Consider the following 19697-nt stretch of genomic DNA (forward strand, 5'->3'; position numbering starts at 1 on the left):
CTCCCATCACAGAAATTCCACAACCTCCCTAGGTAATTTGTTCCAGTGCTTAACTACCCTTACACTTAGGATGTTTTTGCTAATGTCTAAACGAAATCTCCCTTGTTGCAATTTAGGCCCATTACTACTTGTCCTGTCCTCAATGAACAGGGAGAACAATTTATCACCCTCCTTTTTATAACCTTTTATGTACTTACCCAGACTTACGTTCCCCCTCAGTCTTCCCTTCTCCAGACTAAATAAACCCATTTTTTTCAATCTTTCCTTGTAGGTCATGTTTTCTAGACCTTGAATAATTTTTTTGCTCTCCTCTGGACTTTCTCCAATTAGTCCACATTTTTCCCAAAGTGTGGTCCCCAGGACTGGACACAGTATTCCAGTTGAGGCCTTATCAATGCTGAGTAGAATGGAAGAATTACATCTGGTGTCTTGCTTACAACACTCCTGCTCATACATCCCAGAATAATGTTCTCTTTTTTGCAACAGTATTACATTGTTGACACATACTTAGTTTGAGATCTACTATAACCCCCAGTTACTTCCAATTTTGTATTTGCAATTGATTATTTCTTCTTAGGTGCAGGACTTTGCATTTGTCCTTATTGAACTTCATCCTTTTATTTCAGACTATGTCTCCAGTTTGTCAAGATTATTCTGATCCTGTCCTCTAAAGCACTTGCAACCCCTCCCATCTTGGTATCATCCGCAAACTTTATATTCTCTATGCCAGTATCCAAATCATTTATGAAGATATTAAATAGAATAGGACCTAGAACAGATCTTTTGCAGGACCCCACTCAATATGCCCTTCACCTGTGAACTATTTTAATAACTTGCTCTAAGTATGATTTTTCCAAACAGTTGTTCATCAACCTTACAGTAGGCTTGGGTAGGCTTAGATTTCCCTAGATTGCTTTTGAGAAGGCCATGTGAGACAGTATCTGACTAAAGTCAAGATATCATATCTATTGTTCTCTTTCCCTCCCTCCCCCCTATTCACACGGCTTGTTATCCTGTCAAAGCAGGATATTAGGTTGGTTTGACATTTGTTCTTGACAAATTCATGTTGAATATTACTTATCACCTTATCTTCTAGGTGCTTACTAATTGATTGTTTGCCCCGTTATCTTTCTGAGTTAGTTAAGCTGACTGGTCTATAATTCCCTGGGTTGTCCTTATTCCCCTTTTTATAGATAGGTATTATACTTGCCCTTTTTCCGTCTTCTGGGATCTCCCATCCTCCATGAGTTCTCAAGGATAACTGCTAATGCCTGAGAGATCTTTTCAGCCAGCTCCTTAAGTATTTTAGGGGCTTTGGATCAGCTAACTTATAATAAGCTGTTAAACTAAAAAGCTGCTTCTTCTTTTGGGTGTTTTACTTGTAACAGATGATCTGTTTCCTGCAGGAATTAAATTTAGGTACAGGATTTAAATGAAGAATCCATAAAATAGATGGTACAGCTTGTAAGTAGCACCCATAGTGCTAGTCTGCCAAACACCCCCAGGTTAGGGGAAAGCTAAAAATATTTATACATTGCTAACAGATCACTAAAAATGAGGCATTAGAGTGAAAGGATATAGCAGATTTCCAGATTAAATCACTAGCATAGTAATTTGATACAGTTGTAAGATTCTGAGACCTTTGAATTTCTATTATTGGTAGAGGAGGGGATTAAAGTATTTTTGCAACAATGTTCATGGAAACTTTTGTATGCCAGTCCAAAATCTACTAATACACCTTTTAACAGGATCATAAAGAAAAAATTAAGCTGTTTTACTCATGCATTTATTGGGTGGGGAGGGAGGGAGGAAAGAGGAGCACTCCCTCTTCTGTGAGCTAGTTCAATTTTGCTAGGCTGTATTAAAGTGAATTTAGTGCCCATGGAATATGCTGTGCTGACAAAACTAGAAATGAAGTAATCCATCAGCATGGTTTCTATCCATGGTTTCTAACAGGCCACTGCCCATATGCCTCAGCAGTGACAGAGACCACCTTTAGGCCTAAATGAACAATTTTGGCTCTGTGCCCATGTAGTCATTGGATCTGTAGTGAGACTGCCAACAAGTGTGCCCACTCTAATTGTAGTATCTGTTGTGGACAGGTCAAAATGTATGAAATATTGCACTATAAACAAAGCATTTTCCAAACACTTTCAATGAGCCAACCCCCATTCCCTAACTGACTTTAAAATATTGTGACATAGAGCTTCTCAGTGTTGATCTTAACTGATAAAACACCCTGATCCAAAAAAGAAAAATTGGTATTTATTGGATAAACACCAGCAAACACTGGCAATGGTTACTTGTATCTAAGGGCTTGTCTACACTGAGCAGTAATGTAATGGTGGTGTGACTTCTAAAGCACCTAGTGTTGCGTGTTATTTAGCCCATGTAGTCTAAAGGTTCCTAGTGTGCTTTAGTATAATGATGGTTGAGTTGGTATTATGTTAAAGCACACTAGGGAACATTACAGTGTATATATAGAGAGCCTTGGAAAAACTCAAGATTGTTTGATATCTACATGAAACCCAAATTGCCAAAAATAAGCTCTGAAAAATTAAATTTATAAACCCAAACAAACAGAAGTCCTAGACATAGTTAAAATAATATGCTCTAGTGTGCAAACGAGCAATTTCAGGTTTGGTTGGTTCTCAATGGTTCAAACAAAGCACCCACATGCTTCTTGTTTCCTAGAGATACTGTGCAAAGTGTATTTTGAGTTTATCACGTGTTGCCCTACTGAAACTTGCCTTTCTTTTAATGCCTGATGAGTGGCACAGTACCCTGTAGTAATTAAAGCAGAATTAATGGGCAGGTTTCCTTATGGAATATCATGAGAATAACTAATTTTGCCACATCCCAGATGTCTGCAGTTTTCTAAAGATGGAAAAAGCAGTATGTGGACCTGTGTCCAGCTTAGATGTCATCAGTTTTGAGTCCTTTCTCTTTGTCACTGCCTTGTGCTTTGTGACCCACCTGGAATGGGTGCTGCAGACTCCCTTCTCCATCAATCGCAATGTTACTAGAGAGAAGGGTAGAAAAATAATTTCTGCCCAAGATGCGAAGAGGATTTTTGAAGTTATTTTGTGTCATCTTCATAAAAAGTAGATGGAGTTGGTTACAAAGCCCTAGCACATAAAAGCAAAAATCTTACATAGCCCACCTAATAAATATACACATTCTTGTCAAATGTAATGCAATACATATTACATCACAGCAGTGTTAGAAAGCATGTACTCTTACTGATGGATTACTTCATTTCTAGTTTTGTCAGCACAGTATATTCCACAGGCACTAAATTCACTTTAATACAGCATATCACAAATGTTGTACAAAAGCCAGGAGGGTTTTAAAAAAGGGAAACACTTGTTTTACAAGTCATCTAATAAATAGCAATTTTTTATTTTATTTTTTACACAAACTGCTACTGTTAAAACAAGGTAGAAAAAATCATCAAGAAATACAGTATGCCATTTAGATGAGAGATTAACCTAATCTCATAAATGGTCACAGTACCCTTTAGCTTGGTTCTTACCAGTGACTCCTACATTCATTACCTAGACACTATTTTACTATTACTATCCAATTCCATTCACACCCACCCACATTTGTGTATGACATCCAGAAGTAGACACTACCCTGACCCTTGAGAAGCTGTTTTATGTCAAAGCTAATTCTCCACTCTGGCACTTCGAGTGCAGAAGGTGGTGGTCTGCACAGATTCTAAAAATCAGTACTGGCCACTGCAGGCTTGTATTAAACTCCCAAGGTTACAGCTTTTCTCTGACCTTGGATTGGTAGATGCTGCCACCACCCAAGTGCAGAACCCTTCTGAGAGCCCAGGAAGGCGCGCTTGGGAATTCTTTCTTCTGGAGTACCCCCAAACCCTTTCACTCGTCACTGCGTGGAAGAGCTGAGGGGGCGGGGGGGAAGGAAATCAGCTGTTGCCACCAGCTAATTAAACATGTGCACAAATCTCTTAAGACACAAAAATCCAATTCTGTTCTTAACAAAGGTAAATTTTATTAATAAAAAAAAGAAAATACATCTGGGAACTCAGGCTATTGCTAGATTTCAAAAGAGCAGCTACAAGGATTAAGCACCAAGAATAGCTTTCTTGAGGTCCAGCCTAAAGGTTACAAGCAAAACAAAAGCACCTAGGGTTAGCACAGAGGATTGCACTCCACAAGCCATAATGAAATAAAAGGGATAAATCTAATCGCGTTTTCCTAGACATTTCCTGATCTACTTACATATCTCGGGTTTTAAATGAGTAGTTTCTAGGTATGATACTGATGATTTTTTCATAACTAGCCCAAGCTTCTTACAGCATAGCTGCTCCCTGTCCGCCTCTCCCCGGGAGAACAACGAACAGACAGACAAAAGGGGAGGCTTTCAATTTTAAAGAGTTCTAGCCTTCCCATTGGCTCTTTTGGCCAGGTGCCCACTCACTTCCTTTTACCTATGCATAGCAGTGAGACTTTTTAACGCTTTACAGGTAGAGCAATTAGAGAACAGCTACTAAGAGGGATTTTATAGCTACTGGCTGGCTGGCTGGGTGTCCATAAAAGGGAGCTTCTCCTCCTCCCCCCCCCCTTCATTTATCACAATGTCATACCACTTCATCAGTAAACCCAGCCTCAGAGGACCCAGGAGGTTCAGCCCAGGAGGTTCTGTAAGGGTGGCATAAAATGTGTGCAGAGGTTTATACACCGCTCCCCCTCCCTACTGCCAGTGTTGTAGAGAAAGAGGATGCCAGGCCAATCCTGGGTTACGATTTTGGCCCCTTGTGGACAATATAGGACAATATAAATTAGATCAGTCAAATATATGTTTAGACACAAATAAGTGGCCTGATTTTTCAGAAGCACCAACAAATGCCACTGTAGGCAAAGTGTACTGTAGGTACAGAGCAGGTTCCTGTTATTTAGACACCTGAGAATGGATTTAGGGGCCTAACTTTGTCTCTTACATGAGAAGAATTAGATGCCAGCAATCAAGATGATTTAAAAACTCAAGTCAGTGCAGCAGTGTTAACAATGCTGTGATGTGATATCATATGTATTGCATTACATTTGACAAGAATGTGTATATTTATTAGGTGGGCTGTGTAAGATTTTTGCTTTTATGTGCTAGGGTTTTGTAACCAATGATAGGCAAGGGCTATATCACTTAGTCACCACAACTTTTAAAAAATGAAATGGCATATATAAAATGTGACAGTAAGTCTGAGTCCCCACAAAATGAAGTCCCTGGCCTGTGGCAGTGACAGGAAGCCTTTATGGGGCAGGTGATCGCACATTGTTGCCAAACTAATTTAGTGTAAGTGCTGCACAAAGTTGGCAGCCCCTTGTACTGGAACTCTTATATTGCACTGAGTGCCTTATATCAAGTTAGTGATTTTTTCCACATATTAAGCTAGCTGCAGACAAGCCCTTAACTTCAAGAGCTACTTGAAGATTTTTGATTCAAAACTGGTGAAAGAAACAGTTTTCTCAATGTGGCAGGTACCTCTGTGTGATAGTTGCAGTCGTCAATCACCACTAGCTGGCACTTCAGCATTTGTTTAATGGGACAATATAAAACATGGGCAAAGGACACAATTCGCAAAACCCTTTCCCACCCCACCCACACAGTTTCCATGCTGGATCCCAGCTCAAATTAGTCAAATCAATAATTAAGTCCTGAGCCAATTCACTCCAGAGAAGAAAATAGCAAGACTTTATAAATACTACTCAAAATTAGGAGCTCTCTGGCCAGCCAGAAAAGTTGACCATGGATACACCCTGTAATATACCAAAATGTTCAAGAAATCCACTATCAAAATACAATACTAGATTTCTGTTGGTGGGGGGCTCCCTCCTTTCAACACTTGTGTTCAGCCATCCATCTTCTAGAGGGAGATCTATTCTAGACCAAACTGCTTGTTATTGAGGCAGGTGATGACCTTTCAGCACACAAGGGAGGCTGAAAATGTGGCGCACCCTGGAGCTGTGTGTAAGGTGAAAGCAGGAAACCTGCGGAGGTTTGGGAGGATGTGGGGCACTTTCCCTGAGCAGCAGCTACCTAAAAATAAGGAGACTCCCACTAAAGCCCATGCAATGGGCGGTTCAACCAGCCTAGGAGCAAGTCTAGTCTGTCACACCATGAATATGTAGTCTGCAAATTCTTTGGCGTCCCCAGCCTAATGAGCTTCTGCCTACCATCATAAACCCACATAAATACCCCAAGTTAAGGTTATCCACCCCCTATTAAATGTAACAACATGAAATAATGAACCTCTGGCCTTCCTAGTAGTTGCCCACTCAGAGCTGAAACATTATCTGTGCTTCACTCATGTGAGCTGAAGGGAAAACTAAAACATTTCTCAAATGCCACAAAAGCCTTTACCATCCATCAGTGTGAACAGTGAGTCTTCCTGAAGGTGCAGCGCCAGCTAAAGGATCTCCTGCTCTCTTGGAATTAAACCCAGGGGCCAGACAGAGGGTGCCAGAACATTATTAGATGAACTTTCAGAGTCTCCTCTAGAAGGTTTTCTTTCGGGGATCCACAGCAAAGGCTGTAGGGAACAAAAGCCACAGCCCCATATAGTGCCAGGGTGGCAACAGTGCAGCGGTAACTGTTTCACATGCACATAACAGTGTAGCTCGGGTAGGCAACCTATGGCACACATGCCGAAGGTGGCACGCGAGCTGATTTTCAGTGGCACTCACACTGCCCAGGTCCTGCCCACCGCTCCAGGGGGCTCTGCATTTTAATTTAATTTTAAAGGAAGCTTCTTAAATATTTTGAAACCTTATTTGCTTTACATACAACAATAGTTTAGTTATATATTATAGGCTTATGTAAAGAGACTTTCTAAAAAGGTTGAAATGTATTACTGGCACATGAAACCTTAAATTAGAGTGAATAAATGAAGACTCGGCACACTACTTCTGAAAGCTTGCCGACCCCGTGGTGTAGCTGCTGTTGGCGCTTCTCTCCCTGGGGGAGGGGGAGGGAGGGAGATAGCTCGCATGCAGGGATGGAACAAGAGTTAGAGTTCCTTAACCCTGGTCTACACTACGAGTTTAGGTCAAATTTAGCAGCATTAGGTCGATTTAACCCTGCACCCGTCCACACAACCAAACCTGTTTTGTCGACTTAAAAGGCTCTTAAAATCGATTTTGGTACTCCTTCCCGGCGAGGGGTTTAGCGCTAAAATTGATCTTGCTGGGTCAAATTTGGAGTAGTGTGGATGCAATTTGATGGTATTGGCCTCCGGGAGCTATCCCAGAGTGCTCCAGTGTGACCACTCTGGATAGCACTCTCAACTCAGATGCACTGGCCAGGTAGACAGGAAAAGCCCCAGGAACTTTTGAATATCAGTTCCTGTTTGGCCAGCGTGGCGAGCTGATCAGCACAGGTGACCATGGAGTCATAGATTTATAGATTCTAGGACTGGAAGGGACCTCGAGAGGTCATCAAGTCCAGTCCCCTGCCCACATGACAGGACCAAATACTGTCTAGACCATCCCTGATAGACATTTATCTAACCTACTCTTAAATATCTCCACAGATGGAGATTCCACAACCTCCCTAGGCAATTTATTCCAGTGTTTAACCACCCTGACAGTTAGGAACTTTTTCCTAATGTCCAACCTAGACCTCCCTTGCTGCAGTTTAAGCCCATTGCTTCTTGTTCTATCCTTAGAGGCTAAGGTGAACAAGTTTTCTCCCTCCTCCTTATGACACCCTTTTAGATACCTGAAAACTGCTATCATGTCCCCTCTCAGTCTTCTCTTTTCCAGACTAAACAAATCCAATTCTTTCAGCCTTCCTTCATAGGTCATGTTCTCAAGACCTTTAATCATTCTTGTTGCTCTTCTCTGGACCCTCTCCAATTTCTCCACATCTTTCTTGAAATGCGGTGCCCAAAACTGGACACAATACTCCAGCTGAGGCCTAACCAGAGCAGAGTAGAGCGGAAGAATGACTTCTCGTGTCTTGCTCACAACACACCTGTTAATACATCCCAGAATCATGTTTGCTTTTTTTGCAACAGCATCACACTGTTGACTCATATTTAGCTTGTGGTCCACTATAACCCCTAGATCCCTTTCTGCCATACTCCTTCCTAGACAGTCTCTTCCCATTCTGTATGTGTGAAACTGATTTTTTTTTTCCTAAGTGGAGCACTTTATATTTGTCTTTGTTAAACTTCATCCTGTTTAACTCAGACCATTTCTCCAATTTGTCCAGATCATTTTGAATTATGACCCTGTCCTCCAAAGCAGTTGCAATCCCTCTCAGTTTGGTATCATCCGCAAACTTAATAAGCGTACTTTCTATGCCAATATCTAAGTCGTTAATGAAGATATTGAACAGAGCCGGTCCCAATACAGACCCCTGCGGAACCCCACTTGTTATGCGTTTCCAGCAGGATTGGGAACCATTAATAACAACTCTCTGAGTACAGTTATCCAGCCAGTTATGCACCCACCTTATAGTAGCCCCATCTAAATTGTATTTGCCTAGTTTATCGATAAGAATATCATGCGAGACCATATCAAATGCCTTACTAAAGTCTAGGTATACCACATCCACAGCTTCTCCCTTTTCCACAAGACTCGTTATCCTATCAAAGAAAGCTATCAGATTGGTTTGAGATGACGATTTGTTCTTTACAAATCCATGCTGGCTATTCCCTATCACCTTACCACCTTCCAAGTGTTTGCAGATGATTTCCTTAATTACTTGCTCCATTACCTTCCCTGGCACAGAAGTTAAACTAACTGATCTGTAGTTTCCTGGGTTGTTTTTATTTCCCTTTTTATACATGGGCACTATATTTGCCCTTTTCCAGTCTTCTGGAATCTCTCCCATCTCCCATGATTTTCCAAAGATAATAGCTAGAGGCTCAGATACCTCCTCTATTAGCTCCTTGAGTCCCAGAATCGCAAAAGAGCTCCAGCATGGACCGAACAGGAGGTACTGGATATGATCGCTGTATAGGGAGAAGAATCCATGCAGGCAGAACTCCGTTCCAAAAGACAAAATGACAATATATTTGCCAAAAATCTCCAAGGGCATGATGGGCAGAGGCTACAACAGGGACACACAACAGTGCCGCTTGAAAGTTAAGGAGCTGAGGCAAGCCTACCAAAAAATAAAGAATGCAAACGGTCGCTCCGGGTCAGAGCCCCATACATGCCGGTTCTATGATGAGCTGCATGCAATTCTGGGGGGTGGCCCCTACCACTACCCCGTCACTGTCTGTGGACACATGCAAGAGGGGAGTCTCACGCAACAGGGATGAGGAGTTTGAAAATGAGGAAGATGAAGAGGAGGAGAAGGTTGAGGATAGCACACAGCAGGCAAGCAAAGAATCCCTTCTCCCCAGCAGCCAGGAATTGTTCATCACCCTGGAGCCAATACCCTCCCAACTCTCCCAAGGAGGGCTCCCAGACCATGAAGCTGGAGAAGGCACCTCTGGTGAGTGTACCTTTGTAAATATAATACAGGGTTTAAAAGCAAGCGTGTTTAATGATTAATTTACCACACCAAGCCAGTAGCAAGTAGTCTGGAATCATTGCAGAACAAAACCTTGCAGCGAATGGGCCCGGGTTCTTTGGCTGTTTGCCTTTGGCTGAAAATAAATCATCCCTGCTGTTAGCCATGCGGTGGGGGGAGGCCCGTTCATGACTGACCAGGATCTTCCCTGATATTAGCCATGCGGTTGGGGGGGGGGGAGCGGTTTAAAATTATCATCCCAGAGAATTGAGGGAGGGGGTGGATTGTGCTGTACATTCACCCTAAAACCGCACCCCCTCCTTTTAAATGGCCAACCCAACGGGCTTTGTTTGGTATGGGAAAGGAGGGTGCAGCTGTTTGAAACCGTTCCCACATGTTATGAAGGTTGGAGAAGTCGAAACCCTTTGCCTTACCATGGCTGTCTTGAAGCCGAATTCTGTTGCCCAGCCAAGCGTGTGTGATGTCTCACACCAAACCGGCAGGCACTCAATATAAGAGGCAAAATGTGACTTTGTAGCAAAAGCACAAGTGCTATGTAATGTGAATCACTTGATTCAGTGTGAAATAGTCTTCCCTTTGTTCTTTAAATGTATCTTTTTAAATACTACTCTCCCTTTTTTTCCTCCCGCAGCTCCAAATGTTTCTACTCTCCCCCTATCATCTCCGTCCCAGAGGCTAGCACAGATTAGAAGGCAAAAAAAATTTTCCTTTTTTTTTCCTTCCCGAAAAATTTCCGAGATTTTCTCAGAACTCATGCAGTCCTCCTGCACTGAAAGAGCTCAGCAGAATGTGTGGAGGCAAACAATGGCAGAGTCCAGGAAAGCGTTAAATGAACGCGATGAGAGGAGGGAGGAACACGCTGAAAGGAGGCAGGATGCAATGCTGAGTCTAATGAGGGAGGAAACTGACATGCTCAGGTGTCTGGTGGAGCTGCAGGAAAGGCAGCAGGAGCTGCAGCCCCTGTATAACCACCTGCCCTCCTCCCCAAGTTCCATATCCTCCTAACCCAGACACCCAAGAACCCGGGGGGGGGGGGTGGAGGCTACGGGCACCCAGCCATTCCACCCCAGAGGATTGCCCAAGCAACAGAAGGCTGGCATTCAATAAGTTTTGAACTGTAGTGTGGCTTTGTCCTTCCCTCCTCCCCTCATCCACCCTCCTCACCCACCCGTCCCGGGCTACCTTGCGAGTTTTCCCCCTATTTGTGTGATGAATTAATAAAGAATGCATGATTTTGAAACAATAATGACTTTATTGCCTCTGAAAGTGGTGATCAAAGGGGGGAGGTTGGTTGGCTTACAGGGAAGTAGAGTCAACGAAGGGGGCGGGTTTTCATCAAGGAGAAACAAAGAGAACTGTCACACCATAACCTGGCCAGTCATGAAACTGTTTTTCAAAGCTTCTCTGATGCGCAGGGTGCCCAGCTGTGCTCTTCTAATTGTCCTGGTGTCTGTCTGTGCGTAATCGGCCACCAAGCAATTTGACTCAACCTCCCGCCCCTCCATAAACATCTTGCCCTTACTCTCACAGATACTGTGGAGCACACAGCAAGCAGCAATACCAATGGGAATATTGGTTTCGCTGACGTCTAACCTAGTCAGTAAACTGCACCAGCGAGCTTTTAAACATCCTAATACACATTCTACCATCATTCTGCACTTGCTCGGCCTATAGTTGAACTGCTCCTTACTACTGTCCAGGGTGCCTGTGTATGTCTTCATGAGCCATGGCATTAAGGGATAGGCTGGGTCCCCAAGGATAACTATAGGCATTTCAACATCCCCAGTGGTAATTTTCTGGTCTGGGAAGTAAGTTCCTTCCTGCAGCTGTTGAAACAGACCAGAGTTCCTGATGATGCGAGTGTCATGCATCTTTCCCGGCCATCCCATGTTGATGTCAGTGAAACATCCCTTGCGATCCACCAGTGCTCGCAGCACCATTGAAAAGTACTCCTTGTGGTTTCCGTACTGGCTGCTAAAGTGGTCCGGTCCCAAGATAGGGGTATGCATTCCATCTATCGCCCCACCACAGTTAGGGAACTCCATTGCGGCAAAGCCGTCCACTATGACCTGAACATTTCCCAGAGTCACTACCCTTGATAGCAGCAGCTCAGTGATTGCATTGGCTACTTGGATCACATCAGCCCCCATGGTAGATTTACCCTCCAAATTGATTCCCAACTGACCGGTAGCTGTCTGGCATTGCAAGGTTCCAGAGGGCTATCCCCACCCACTTCTCAACTGTGAGAGCTGCTCTCATCTTGGTATTCTTCCTCTTCAGGACAGGGGAAAGCAACTCACAAAGTTCCAGAAAAGTGGCCTGATGCATGCATCCCAGACCTGCAACACTATGCGGGGCCCCACCAGTCTGTGCTTGTTTCCTGGGCCCAGAATCGGCGTTCCACAGCATGAACCTGCCCCATTACCACCATGATGTCCAAATTGCCAGGGCCCGTGCTTTGAGAGAAGTCTGTGTCCATGTCCTCATCACTATCGTGATTGCGCTGTCGTCTCCTCCTTGCCTGCTTTTGCAGGTTCTGCACATATTGCAGGATAATGCGCAAGGTGTTTACAATGCTCACAGCAGCAGCGGTGCACTGAGCGGGATCCATGCTTGCTGTGGTATGGCATCTGCAGGAGAGCAGAGTTGCAACTGAAGCGGTAGAGGATGACGGTTAGACCGCACACATTGCCCGAGGAAGAACATACATACCCAGGAGCCCATGACAGACAACATGGAGAAATTCGCTATCGAGCCAATAGCAGCAGAGCAGAGTTGCAGCGGAAACAGTGTATGACGATGGTTTGCAGACCTACTGCACCATCTGCTGCAAGCAGCATGCAGGACACAACAGCGGCGGTGTCAGTGAGCTGAGCAGGCTGCACGCTTGCCATGGTATGGGGTCTGCACGGAAAAAAGGAGCAAAACGATTGTCTGCCGTTGCTTTCACGGAGGGAGGGGAGACGGATGACATGTACCCAAAACCACCCGCGACAATGTTTTTGCCCCATCAGGTATTGGGTGCTTAACCCAGAATTCCAATGGGCGGCGGAGACTTTGGGGTAGCTACCCACAGTGCACCACTCCGTAAATCCATGCTAGCCACAGTAGTGAGGACGCACTCCGCCAACTTAATGCGCTTAGTGTGGACATAAGCAATTGACTGTATAAAATCGATTTCTAAAAATCGACTTCTATAAAATCAACCTAATTTCGTAGTTTAGACATACCCTTAGAGTAACTAACTCCCATGTGGCTTGCTGTTCAGATAGACACTGGGCTGCGAAAGGAGCATACGACTGAAGGCAAAGCCTTCTTTGGCCCTGTGCCAGGAACTCCCTCTCCCAAGCTCTGGGCCTGCATTGCCACTGACGTGGGGCAAAGGGGCATCCTGAAGGGTGGAGGAAGCAAGTATCAGAATCATATAGGTCCACTAGCATCTGCTCCTCTTTATTTCTCTTAGCAGAGAGTAATATATAGCCCTAAGGTATTAAGGGTATTGAAATCTCAGCCTAATAGAGATTTGTTTGGTTTTAAGTATATTTAAAAATAAATGAGGAAGAGAAAATATTTTGTGGTACTGAATGTCAGACTGAAAAGCTGCAGCAAGTCTACTGTTGCCATGTTCACCCATGAATCCAATTCACTGCAAGCGGGGACCAAAAAGTTACTCAAGTATTTATGCATAAGCAAGACAAGGTGGGTGAGGTAATAGCTTTTATTGGACCAACTTCTGTTGGTGAGAAGGACAAGCTTTCACAGAGCTCTTCTTCAGGTCTGGAAAACGTAATCAGAGTGTCACAGTTAAATACAACATGGAACAGATTGTTTAGCACAAGTAGTTAACATATTTCAAGGAACCATTCAAGATGAAACAGCCCATTCATACCCCTCTCATCAAAGGGAGGAAAGGGGGAGGGGAAGCAGCAAAGGGAAGGGGTTAGTGGGCTATAGATTGTTGTAATAATCCATAAATCCAGTGTCTTTGTTCAGTCCATGATTTTTGGCGTCAAGCAAAGTTATGAATTTAAGCTCAAAGACTCAGCATTTGAAAGGAGAATGGTGGAGGATGATGGCGGATAGCTCACACCACCACTTTAGGCAATTAGGTCCTACTGTTCTCAGAGCTACCATCTGCTTCTCTGATCCCTGGCTACTCTAAATTACAGTATAGCCAGTCCAGGATAGAGGGAGTACAAAAGGCACCTTTGCACCTTTCTCCACAGTTGCTCTGCTTTAACCAAAGATCTGGGCCTCTAGGCTCTACTCCCGTCAACCAGTGTTACAACACAAATGAAAACGTGCTCTCAGAGGCAAACAATGAAAAAATGGAACAACTGTTCTGGGTATTGATTCAAATGATTGGCTCTGTGCTGTGAGACAAAACTTTATGTTCTCAGACATGCTGTTTATGCTTCTGTCACACATTTAAGGACTACTTTGTAGTGTGCTGATGTTCTTTCGCTAACTCTGAAACAAAAAGTAGTTCTCAAAAAAGGTTGGGTACATCATACAGTGAGTACACAACACACACAGTGGAAATAATATTATCTCAGCAGAGGATGTTGGCACACACACCACAGTACTCATCTTCACACTAATCATATCAAATATTACTTTCAGTTTAATTACTTTCATAACATGCTTCACTCTCTCAGTAGAATCGGCTAGAATGTGGTCCATCCAACTCTTATAGCTGACGCTCCTTCAAGAGGTAGAACTGCAATTTGAAGGATTGCCACCTCAACGAGATCAAAACAGATCTGTGCAGAGAAAGAATGAACGACCACCGCCAAAAAGCAGCGACTAATTGCATGGTCCTGGTGGAGGAGGGATGACTGCAGTGGAAGCAGAATGATGGGAAATTTGTTCTGGAGAATTTGAATTGCTTTAAGAGAAGTGACAGGAGACTGGAAGCGAGTTAAAGTTTTCCCAAGGGAGGGATGACGGCAAAGCAAATGGGAAGCAGTCCTGGAATTGCCAGTGACAGTGGCAGGACAAGACATGAGTAATGCCCATTGATTTCACTGGGAGCTTTTAGTCTCCTGCAGCTGGAGAGTGATGCCCCTGAGTTCAAAGAGGAGGGAAGAGCAGAGCTAGTTACAAAATCTATCTTGTGTGTAGTTTGTCTCACCATTGATTTCTTGTCTGAGTGAGACTGGATGTAAACAGAGAGGACATCTGTCAAAGCAGCAGTACTGCCAGTAGGAAAACATCACGTAATTTCTTCCATTTGAAATTCTCTTATTAAGATGATTTATTATTTACTTTGTGGTAGCACCTAAAGTGTCCTAGGCACCGTGCACTCATGTAGGGAGAGTTGGCCCCCATCCCAAAGACCTTATCATTTAAAAAGACAAAAACAAACAAGTGGAGGTTGTTAAATAACCAGGCGTGGTGCTTTACACCATGACGCTGCCCCAAGGCACACACATTCTAAGGCTTTGTCTACACTGGCAAGTTTCTGTGCAGTAAAGCAACTTTCTGCGCTGTAACTCCCAAAGTGTACACACTGCCAAGCCACTCAGTGCGCAGAAACGGCGCAGTTGTAGCGCTCTAAAAAAAACCCATCCCAATGAGAGGTGTACAGCTTTCTGCACCGGGGCTACAGTGCTGCAGTGCCAGTGTAGACACCGTGGCGATTACAGCGCTGTGATTGGCCTCCGGGAGGTGTCCCACAATGCCTGTTCTCACCTGTGTGGTCATTGGTTTGAACTCCACTGCCCTGCCCTCATAACAACATAAGAATGGCCCTACTGGGTCAGACCAAAGGTCCATCTATCCCAGTATCCTGTCCTCCGACAGTGGCCAGTGCCAGGTGTCCCAGAGGGAATGAACAGAACAGGTAATCACCAAGTGATCCATCTGCTGTCACTCATTCCCAGCTTCTGGCAAACAGAGGCTAGGGACACCATTCCTGCCCATCCTGGCTAATAGCAATTGATGGACCTATTCTCCATGAATTTATCTAGTGCCCTCAGGTGACCAACCATCATCCCCACCCCATACATTCCTTTGCAAATTTGAAAGTCCCCTTCCTGTTTACTCAGTGACGCATGCAATGGTCTCAGTGCATCTTTCCAGGTGGCCATGCCTGTTCCACGCACTAGGCGATCTCCCAGTTGGAGCAATGCTGAGCTACTGGACCTCATCAGCATTTGGGGACAGGAGGCTGTACAGTCCCAGCTGTGCTCCAGCCATAGGAATTATGACACCTATGGTCAGATTTCACGATGCATGACAGAAAGGGGCCATGACCGGGACACATTGCAGTGTAGGGTAAAAGTGAAGGAGCTGCGGAACATTTAGCACAAGGTGCAGGAGGCAAACCGCCACTCTGGTGCTGCGCCCACGAGCTGCCGGTTCTACAAAGAGCTGGACGCAATACTCAGTGGCGACCCCACCTCCACTGCGAAGGCCCCCATGGATACTTGATTGGCTCGCGGGCCACTCAAGAGTGGACTGAGCCAGGAGGAGGAAATCTTGGATGAAGAGGGGGAGCGGGACCCAGAGACAGAGGATGACTCGGAGGCCAGAGATGCATACAGCCAGGACCTCTTTTCTACCCCAGAGGAGCCTAGCCAGTCACAGCTGTGGGATCTTGGCAAAGCGCAAACAGGAGAGGAGGCCCCTGGTAAGTGGATCTGATTTTGGGAATTGCTGAAGTGAGTTGTTGGGGGCAGGAGGGTTGCAGAAAGCAGGCTTGTCTCCCACCGCATGCCTAGTCTGAGCCGCAGAACAGGCTGTAGATTGACTCCCTCACTTCATGGTAATCTCCCTCAGAGATCTCCAGGAAACTCTCATGGAGATACTGGGCAATCTGCTGCTGCAGGTTCCTTGGCAGAGCTGCTTTGTTTCTTGTCCCATTAACGGTAACTTTCCCGCGCCACTTTGCCGTCACGAGGGATGGGGTGGACCATTGCTGCACACAGGTGAGCCGCATAGGGGCCAGGACAGAAGCCGCAGGCTTGGAGAAGACCCTCCCTTGATTCCCTGCTCACCCTCAGCAGCGAGATATCTTCCATAATGATTACATCCAAAAGTGTGAGGACAGGAATGATTATCAAGCCCCCTCTACAGTGCTGCCTCTCCCCAAGAGCCATGTGCCCAGTGTACAGCAGGTTCCGGGAAGAGTGATTTACCCTGCCCCTGCGGCTACTCACCATTTTGGGGGTCTTGTGGCTCTTGTGTGCTTGCCTGGGATCAGGCAGTTAGTGACAGGTGTGTGAGTACTGGCTGTGTTTTAAAGCACTGAATCAGTGTTGTCTGTGTTCCAAACAATACTGCTTCTGTAAAATGTTGCATTTAAACTTCACAGAGATAATCTTGGGAGCCCAGCCTCCCGCTTTGTTATCAGCAGAATGGCTGTGCAGAATTAGAAAGTGGCCAAGAAGAACTAAGGAGGACTTTTTCTGTGAGGTTATAATGCACTCAGCCGCTGAGAAACAGGAATTGAAGGAGTGGTGGGACAGCGAGAAGAGGGACCGAAAGGAGAACGCGGCACACCAGAAAGAAGCCACGCAGCAGCTCTTAAATGTTATGGAGCACCAAGTGGACATGCTCCAGGCAATACTAGCTCTTCAATCTGAGCAGCTCCGCGCCCGTCTTCTCCTGCAGCCACTGTCGCAAAACTCTTTCCCATGCACCCCACACACACCGCCAACACACTGTTATCAACAGGGCCGGCTTCAGCGTTTTTGCTGCCCCACGCGGAAAATAAATAAATAAATAAATAAGAATTTTAAAAAGCTGCGGTCGGCGGCACTTCGGCGGCAGTTCTGCCGCCGCCGCCGCTTCATTCTTCAGCGGCAATTCAGCGGCAGGTCCTTCCCTCCGAGAGGGACTGAGGGACCCACTGCCGAATTGCCGCTGAAGAGCTAGACGTGACGCCCCTTTCTGTTGGCCTCTCCAGGCACCTGCTTGCTGTTCATTCCCTCTGGGACACCTGGCACTGGCCACTGTCGGAGGACAGGATACTGGGATAGATGGACCTTTGGTCTGACCCAGTAGGGCCATTCTTATGTTGTTATGAGGGCAGGGCAGTGGAGCCGGCCCTGGTTATCAACCTCCTGGCTCCACTCTCTACCTGCAGCATTCCACTCCTCCCTCCTCAGAGTCCAGCACTGTGGACTCCCACTACCCACTGCACTCAACACCCATCCATCTGCCGTTTGGCCCTGCTGAAGTACAGCACCCGCTACATTATACTCCAAAGGAGAAGGTTGGGTATGAACCCTGGACATACACAAATCTGTAGCTGTCCTGGGATCCCTCTTCCTCTTGAGACCTTCCCTTCTCCCTCCCCATCCTTGCTGATAATTTTTTTCATTTGACTCCTCCGGTTGTTGCCTTTCAATAAAAGAATTGTGTTGGTTTGAAAGCAATGTTTATTCTATTAAGTGAAAGAAAAAAGAACACTGCAAAGCAACATACAATTATGTTAAGCCCCCTTCTTGCATCATATGCACCAATCACCTCCTAGCATTACAAGCACTGCAATCCCGAGCATAGCAACAAATATTAGTGGCTTTCACCTTCAAATTGCTGCCTGATTCTTATGGCCCTGAGCTGTGCCCCTCTAATAGCCCTGGTCTCTGGCTGTTCAAACTTAGCCTTCAGGTGCTGAGCGTCTGCAGTCCAACCCTGAGTGAAGCTTTCACCCTTCCCTTCACAAATATTATGGAGTGTTTAGCACGCAGCTATAAGCATAGGAATATTGTCATCGGCAAGCTCCAGCTTCCCATACAGGCATTGCCAGCTGGCTTTTAAATGGCCAAATGCACACTCAACAGTCATTCTGCATTTGCTCAGCCTATTGTTGAACTCCTACTTGCTGCTGTCAAGTTGCCCCATGTGTGGCTTCATAAGCCACGACATTAAGGGGTAGGCGGGGTCTCCCAGGATTACAATGGGCATTTTGTAATCTTACGGTGATCTTCTGGTCCAGGAAGAAAGTCCCTACTTGCAATCTTGAACAGGCCAGTGTTCCGAAAGATGTGTACATCATGCACCTTTCCGGACCAGCCTGCGTTAATGTCTGTGAAATGCCCACAGTGATCCACAAGCGCCTGGAGAACCATTGAGAAATACCCCTTGCGATTAATGTACTCGATGGCTAGGTGGTCTGGTGCCAGAATTGGAATGTGCGTGCCATCTATCACCCCTCCGCAGTTAGGGAAGCCAATTTGTGTAAAGCCATCCACAATGTCACACACGTTGCCCAGAGTCACGGTTTTTTGGAGCAGGATGCGATTAATGGCCCTGCACACTTCCATCAACACGACTCCAAAGGTCGACTTTCCCACTCCAAACTGGTTAGCGACCGAATGGTAGCAGTCTGGAGTTGCCAGCTTCCACAGTGCAATTGCCATGTGCTTCTCCAGCGACAGGGCAGCTCTCATTCTCATGTCCTTGCGCTGCAGGGGTGGGGCGAGCTTATCACACAGTCCCATAAATGTGGATTTCCTCATCCGAAAGTTCTGCAGCCACTGCTCGTCATCTCAGACGTGCATCACAATGTGATCCCACCACTCAGTGCTTGTTTCCCGAGCCCAAAAGTGGTGTTCCACTGTGGTTCCACCTCTGTGAATGCCACAAGCAATCTTGTCGTAGCTACTACGCATGGCAAGATCAATGTCACAGTCCTCTTGCCTTTGTAGTTTAAGAAATAACTCCACTGCCACTCGTGACATGTTGGTCAGAGCGAGCAGCGTACTGGTCAGCAATTCGGGAGCCATTCCTGCTGCCCAAAAGAGGCAGGGCGCACAGTACACAAACTGTTGAAAGATGGCACCAAATGTGGACGGAAGCACAGGGATTGCTGGGATGCGAAGCAATGCATCACGGGGCATTGGGACAGGGCCCAGGATGCCCTGAAACCCCAACCCTCCCACAAATCTTAGTGGCAAAAGAGAAAGAGGTGTTCTGTGGGATAGTTGCCCAGAGTGCATCACTCCAAATACCGCTGCAAGTGTCACAAATGTGAACACGCTATTGCGCATGCAGTTCTCAGTGTGAACACACAACAGCGGTTTCCCCTCTACGCTCTCTAAGCAGCGCTGTAACTGCCGGTACTGTAGCTTTGCCAGTGTAGACGTGACCTAAGGCTCTGATCCTACCAAGACTTACACACATTTAACATTAAACATGAGCAGTCCCACTGAGTTCCTGATTAAGTATATGCA

General features: G+C 45.6%; 1 protein-coding gene across 1 annotated transcript; it reads left to right on the forward strand.

Moving 5' to 3' along the window:
• The first annotated feature begins 9149 nt into the window (after window positions 1-9149).
• On the forward strand, window positions 9150-14323 carry LOC128833768 (uncharacterized). Its single transcript, XM_054021893.1, has 3 exons — window positions 9150-9474; window positions 10145-10437; window positions 14210-14323. The coding sequence occupies exons 1-3, from the start codon at window positions 9156-9158 to the stop codon at window positions 14321-14323; spliced, it is 726 nt and encodes a 241-aa protein (XP_053877868.1). The 5' UTR covers window positions 9150-9155.
• The last annotated feature ends 5374 nt before the right edge of the window (window positions 14324-19697 follow it).

Source organism: Malaclemys terrapin, chromosome 3 (assembly GCF_027887155.1).
Source record: "Malaclemys terrapin pileata isolate rMalTer1 chromosome 3, rMalTer1.hap1, whole genome shotgun sequence".
Taxonomy (NCBI): Eukaryota; Metazoa; Chordata; order Testudines; family Emydidae; genus Malaclemys; species Malaclemys terrapin.

Excerpts from the sequence above, each read along its gene's own strand:
- LOC128833768 (XM_054021893.1), top strand. The coding sequence starts at position 9,156 with ATGCAAACGGTCGCTCCGGGTCAGAGCCCCATACATGCCGGTTCTATG. Across the intron at positions 9,475-10,144 it reads AGCTGGAGAAGGCACCTCTG|CTCCAAATGTTTCTACTCTC; the intron begins GTGAGTGTACCT and ends TTCCTCCCGCAG. Across the intron at positions 10,438-14,209 it reads CTGACATGCTCAGGTGTCTG|CTGACGCTCCTTCAAGAGGT; the intron begins GTGGAGCTGCAG and ends CAACTCTTATAG.